The sequence below is a fragment of the Olea europaea genome, chromosome 15 (genome assembly GCF_002742605.1).
Source record: "Olea europaea var. sylvestris chromosome 15, O_europaea_v1, whole genome shotgun sequence".
Lineage (NCBI taxonomy): Eukaryota > Viridiplantae > Streptophyta > Magnoliopsida > Lamiales > Oleaceae > Olea > Olea europaea.
In genome coordinates this window covers 10,517,270-10,524,165 of record NC_036251.1, presented here as the reverse complement: position 1 = coordinate 10,524,165, position 6,896 = coordinate 10,517,270, and the positions used below count along the sequence as shown (strand labels likewise).

The 6,896-nt window shown below is 31.3% G+C and overlaps 2 protein-coding genes across 2 annotated transcripts; both read right to left on the bottom strand.

Moving 5' to 3' along the window:
- Window positions 1–95: 95 nt before the first annotated feature.
- LOC111410121 (translation initiation factor IF3-1, mitochondrial-like) lies at window positions 96–1,528 on the bottom strand. The gene is made up of 2 exons (XM_023040326.1): window positions 346–1,528; window positions 96–212 (listed from the first exon to the last, which is right to left on the bottom strand). The coding sequence occupies exons 1-2, from the start codon at window positions 553–555 to the stop codon at window positions 111–113; spliced, it is 312 nt and encodes a 103-aa protein (XP_022896094.1). The 5' UTR covers window positions 556–1,528; the 3' UTR covers window positions 96–110.
- A 2,807-nt stretch (window positions 1,529–4,335) lies between these two features.
- LOC111410977 (probable BOI-related E3 ubiquitin-protein ligase 2) lies at window positions 4,336–5,514 on the bottom strand. The gene is made up of 2 exons (XM_023041563.1): window positions 4,993–5,514; window positions 4,336–4,906 (listed from the first exon to the last, which is right to left on the bottom strand). Exons 1-2 carry the CDS (start codon window positions 5,233–5,235, stop codon window positions 4,406–4,408), a joined length of 744 nt encoding a protein of 247 aa, XP_022897331.1. The 5' UTR covers window positions 5,236–5,514; the 3' UTR covers window positions 4,336–4,405.
- Between the last annotated feature and the right edge of the window lie 1,382 nt (window positions 5,515–6,896).

The following is a 6,896-nucleotide window of genomic DNA, read 5'->3' as shown; positions in this document are numbered from 1 at the left end:
ACTCTTCCCATAGGACCAATATCACGAAATACTTAGTCCGATATTCAGAAAGCTGGGACTTTTATAACACCTAATTTCTATTATAATTATCACAAAAATTCCAATATCTTTTAAGCCATACCTTCATCAGTAACGAGCCTAATGAACTGGGCCGTGACTTGCTCATTCAATCTAGGCCCACTGGTATCTTTCTCTTCCTTCTTCTCTTTAGCCTGAAACACGTAGCATAAAAAATAATGCAATTTCATTCTCCAGAGAATTATTACAAACTTATGTGGAATTAGTGAATACATTGATATTAATGTACACGACTTCAAATTACACACACACACTGTGTATCGGTACCTGAACGGGTGCTGCAAAGAATCTGACGTTGTTGGCAAAATGCAATTGGATATTATGCAAGATCGAATTTGAGTTATTTATAATCGGAATGCCGGTACGTGAAGTAAGATTATCAACAGCAATTGGACCGTGAATCTGAAAAGACGATCTCTTGAATCGGGTTGAAAGAAATATAAGTTGCGTTCGCTTCAGTCTACTCCAAAATGCCATATTTACAATAATTTAATTCCCGTTCTGCATCAAATGAATAGAAAAATAAATGAGCAACCTGAGGAAAACCCCTAATCCAAGAAAATTTAGGAAAACTGAAGAATGTGGAGTGTGATTTAAGTGGTGAGCGTTACTCTTCAATCTGCATACTTAAAACAATATATTAACTTAAAAAAGAAAAAGAAAAAGCAACAAAAAAAGTACCAAAAAATCCGATGGTAATACCTTTGACTTGAGCACTTTCACACAAGATCTTAAGTCAATAGAATCAATAAAACCAAAATTTTCATCACAGACTCGAGCGAACAAAAATTTTTCAATGCCTCATTAAATCATGAGAGGGACATATTGCCAATCACTAAAAAATTGTTTCACTTTTAATTCCAGACATGCATAATTATAGACTTTGACAAACTGAGATGAGGGAGTATAATAAAACCTTGGAGCAGGTTAATTCTTAATTACAACAATCAAATCATTTCTCTGATTTACTCATTTATGCTGGTTGATCTTCCCATCACTCGTCATTGTCAACTTTGCTTTCCTTCTTTTTATAATTCCCCTTGTATTTTCCTTCTCTGTCAGTTTACCTCACTAGTCGGCAAACAACAGCTTTTCTCTTTAAGCATCTAACCCTATACATTTAGGAGTAGAATACAGTTCAACATATTGCAACGCACCCCAATATCTCCACTTTCTTAACCATTTTCTTTCTTCTTTTCCAGAACAGCAGATCTCCAATTTATTATTATAACACGAGTGGTGTGTGTATTTTCCAAAATATATCTAACATTACATGACATCCCCTATACACATTAAAAATTAGCAATTGACGTCTCATGTAACAATAAACTCTAACAATTTGAAACTTCCAACAAAAACAACCGAATTGAATTTTACCAATAGGCAATAGCATAAATCATCTCAAACACTATATATACCTACAAACAGCATCCAATAAAACGCAAACCCTAACAGGGAACAAGATATAAGCAGTTTTGATGNAAAGGTTAACTAGGTTACATGAAATTGCTAGCGTTCGTAGGATAATTTTGATAGTCTTCCAGATAGAGATAAGATAGAGAAAATACATATGTAATTATGGGAGTGTTTGAACCACATTATTTTGGTAATAATGCATTGTTGAATAGTGTACCGATAGGAAATGTATGGTTAAAAAATAAAGAAAAGTTTTTAATTTGCGTGTAATATTATTTTATTTAAGAATGTGTGGTTAAAATGATATCAAATTACTGTTTAAGAATACATTTTTTTAGAATAACGTGGCTCAAATAGGCCCTATATACAATTTCGAAATTAAGAAAATTGTTTTCAAGTTTTAAAAATTAGGTCATAATTCAAATTTTATTAAATAAATAGATAGATAATTCAAAATATCTTATTAATTAAATAGATAATTAAATATATTAAATTCACAATGTTATGCAATTCTTGGTACAATTACATACTAGTCACCACAAATCATAAATTATCAAATCAATTGATCATGCATTATTTTTCGATTACAAATCACAAATTTTATGGATTACAACTTATTATCAATCACAACTTATAAAATTAATAGGTCACACATTATTTCTCGATGATAAATAACTAATTTTATAGGTCACAACTTATTTTATGATCACAACTTAACAAATTGTTAATTACAACTACAAATTTAGTCACAATCTTACATTTTTAGGTCGTATATTATTTAATGATCACAAATTATTTATTTTATCCATCAAATATTATTTATTGGTTACAAATTGATTATTTTATTAGTCGCAATCATCCAAATAATTGATTACAAACGATCTTCACACCACCACACCACTGCCAATCGAATGTTGCACCGCCAACACCACTGCCATTGCAACCAGGGGCGGATCTAGCACCTGGCGAGTTGGCGTGGCCGCCGTGCTGGATCCGCTGAGAAAAAAATTATTGAAAATTTGTGTTAAATATTTATAAATATATGGTTTTGTGCAAAAGATTTAACAAAACGGGAACGCGGCTTGGGTGGCAGCGTCCTGGCCTTTGCATTAACAATACACAGGTTCGATTCCGTTGGCTAGCGTTACGCCATTTAATTTTTAAACAGAATAATTAAATATTAATAAAATATTGCACCGGCCTTCACTAAAGCAGGGGCAGCTCACATGGTAGAGGGGTTCTTCTTTGTATGTAAGAGGTATGGGGTTTAATTCTATATTCATCCAGTTTTTTAATTAATTTTTTGTTATAATAAATAATAACTAAATAACTATAGTTTTCGTTTTCAAAATAATTTCTTTAAAAAATTTATTCACTCAAATTATTACTTCATAATATACATACTTTTATCATTATGTTTAATCAATTTATTTTATAAAATTCAAATTTGGATAATCTAAGAATTGCTCTTTATTCTTTTAAGACTTTGAAAAATAATTTTATTTTGGCATAAAAAATAGTTCTAATTCTGAAAATCATTGTTTTCAAAATTTGGTTTTGGTGTTAATTTTTATGATTTATGAATAATGATTTATGTTCGATGAGTTAATTGGCAATTTGACATTAAAATGAGAATTGTGAATCTATTGTTGGGATAAATAATTTATGTTGTATGAGTCATTGAGTTATGAGTTATAAATCATTTATGAGTTTTGATTTGTCATTTGGGAATTTATGTTTAGGAATTTAGGATAAGTGAAAAAAAAAAATTCAATTGAGAAGATGTTGGGCTCAATTCAATCATGTGTGCTTTGTTTTTTAATCAATTCTAATTGAAAATAATTGGGGCATTTTTGCATATTATTAAACGATTTTTTCAACCGAAAACGAAAATCCATATCTATTTATTCTAATTTTAATTGTGTATCTAATTCTTTTAATTTTAGTCCATACGGTTTTTTGAATATTATTCAATTAAATATTAATAAAAGACAATGTCTCACTATCACAAGCGTTGACTGTTGACAGTAAATGTTCAATGTTTGCGGTCCACCGTAGCTGAATTTGAAGCCTAGATTCGTCCCTGATTGCAACACTACCACTAACAACCACCATTTGAAACTACAAAACAACCACCATTTGTAAACCACCAATAACTACCAACAAAAACAACCCCTAAACTTCGACTAAGCAGAACGTGTTAAATCGAAAGAGGAAGGAATCACCACAAAACCATCATCGTTGCGAGCAATGCTGTGTGCAGTAGTGAATGAAGGTTGAAGGGCAGTGGAGGATGCGATATTGAAGATGGAATGAAGGTGGTTGTCAGGGGCGAATGTAGCTCTTGGCGAGAGGGAGTGATTATTGGAGTAGGGTTTTGAGAGAGAGGGAGAGGGAGAGGGAGAGGGAGAGGGAGAGGGAGATTGATTGATTGATTGATTTAATAATAATTATCATTAGTATTAAAAATTTGAATTATAACTTGCTTTTTGAATAATTTTCTTTTAAACTTGATTTTTGAAGTTGAAAATCACGTGGGATGTAATTTCCACGTAAGATTAGGTGAACCAACATGCAACATCCCAAAAATCGACACGATATAGGCTGACCCAAAATCAACGAGGCCTTTTAATGAGTCCAGAATAGGGTCTTCAATACAAATATTTTTTTGGTGAAGTTGTGGTTTCCTACAACTAGGTTTCATGGCTATTAGTCAACCAAAAATAACGAGGCTGGCATAAAAGAAACAACGAAACATCTCAGGGGAAGCCACGGAAAGTTGAAAACCAAACTAATGGCCAAGAATTAAATAATTAACAAAAAGGAAAAAGAAGATTAATGGAAATTGGGAGCAAAATCTTTCATTATCTTAGAACAAAGAAAAAAAAGAAAAAGAAAAGAAAGAAAGAGATCAAAACAAAGCCTCTATGCTTGCTTTCTTTGCCGTTCTACAGACAGGGCATGATTTGAGAAAAGCATGACAATCTTTGCATGAACAAAGGTGCCTACAGGGCAGTATAATTACACTAGAATTACGATAATTGCATCTTTGACAAACCATATTCCTCATTCTCCGTTCTCCATCTTCTTCTTCGTATTCGATTATGTCGCAACATGATTCTGCATCTTCTGCCACGTTATTGTTTGGCAAATGACTCTCTCTGAGATGTTCAATTGTGTTCTTCAATGACATGACCATTGCTTCTTTTTCCTTGGCCACTCTTTGCCACGTTTGATTCTCAGTCTCCATTCTTCTCACCAAATTTTCAAGCTCCATTGCTTTGTTAACTGCTTTCGCGATTTCTTCATCCTTACGTTGGAGTAAAAATTGCGTCTTTAATTCGGATTTTTTCAAGAAATAAGATATTTGCTGCTTTCTCAGCTCTTGCAAAGCTAATCTCAATCTGTCATTCTGTTCCAAAAAAGCCCTCCAAAAATCAATACAATTGGATGCGTAAAGATTCCAATAAAATGGAATATATGGATTAAAAAACAAACCTGTAAGGTTACAAACTGATCAATCTCGAGCTTCTGTTTCTCAATCTCGTTGACAAGACTCAGAGAAAAAGAATTGTCAAGCGAAAAATTCTGATTTTTCTGAGAGAAATTTTGCAACTGCATGAATTGTTGTTGTTGAGTATTCAAAAAGAATAGATTCGATCCACAAGAATTTTCTATAAAATCTTCATCTCCGTTTGAAGGAAATTCAAGATTTTCCGAATACAACTGCTGAATTGCCATTGATTTCAAGTATCACTGACTCCAAGAACAAAACAAATCTCTTTTCGTTCTTCGAAACCCTCTTTCCAAAGAAAACTCAGCAGAAGAATCAAAGATTGGTTACATGCTAATTGCTGAAGAGTATTTTGTATTTATATTGAAAATAACTAAGTATGTATATTCATAGTAACTGAAGAGATCATATATAATAAGATATACATAAATACCTTTTTCAAAAGGGAAGCATGCAAAGAACGTAAACATAGATAGGATCAGAGATTTTGAATGAGAAATTTAATTGCAAGTGAGAAGTTTGAGGTTCTAATAAAAAAGTTTCCATTTTTCAAAATATATTTTGAATTTTTAATTAAGAGAGAGAATCAGAGATTAATTTATTTATTTATGTTGAGTTCTTAGTCATATGTAATTGCAGAAGAATAGGCAAATTCGAGATTTTCTTGCCATTAATTCACCATTGATTTTCTGCATTCTTTTTAATGTTAGTTGTCTAGGTGACCCGCAATTGCCGTGTATATATTTATTTGCCTTTTATTCTTATTCTAGAAACAAGTTGACCTTATAGTTTTAATTACTTATGGAAAAAAATTAACATAATAATCAAAACCAAATATTTCTTCGTTATCGTGTTTAATTTCGTCCAATCTTATATTTGTCCGACTACAAATCTATACAGAAAAAGATTGTTAAACCCAGGTAAAATTATACAAGCATATGAATTAGACGTCACGTAATATTGTAATTATGTGTTGTCAAATTGATAAAGGTATCAAATTAAACTTTATCGAAATGTACTAGAATCTTATTTCTAGCAAAAATCAAACAGAAATTAAATCATTAATAGAAGATAGAATTTGGAACGGATTCTAAGCAATTGTTGGTAAAAACTAGAAATAAATTCTACGGATTCACATCAAAAGGATAACTCACCAAAAAACGCGTTACAGCTTATTATACTTTATTAGTTACTTGGTTGTTAAGTCAAACTCTGTCACTGATTTTTTTGGGTGTTAATTTTATTTTATCTTTAATTAATAATTATGAATTTTACTCCATGTTTGTGGAGATAATTACGGTGCTATACTACTTAATTTCTTAAACACATAGTCTTGATAAATATAAAACGTCTCTATATTGGTCAAGATTTAACCAAAAATATAAAAAATTCAAAGATAAAGATGGTGGCGTCAACATATCTATCTCGATCTCGCCATCATATGTATCTTTAACGTTTGATTAAATTAGCATGAATTTTCTCTGGTACAAGTCATGCATGATATCGATATTTTAGCAATAAGAACACGACGACGAAAGCCACCATCAAATCTAAATTGATCAAGCCATTTTTAACTTCAATTTGATTAATTCACTATACAAAATTTTTGAAAAAAATAATTATTGTATCTAGAAATTAAGGTGGATGGGAAGTCAAAAAAATTAGGCACGTTCCAACAAGTCAAGCACACTTTTCCATTAACTTTTGTCGACAACTTTTCTCCAAGTCAGTATGCATTATTATCATGATAGGGCGGTTAGATTAAATTAGATGAACAAATCAATGGACACATCAATGATAGTTAGGTTAAAATTTGTAATTGTGCGATAATATCGGAATGGATTATAATTCTTTTTGTGTGATTATATTGGAAATGAATTATTATTGT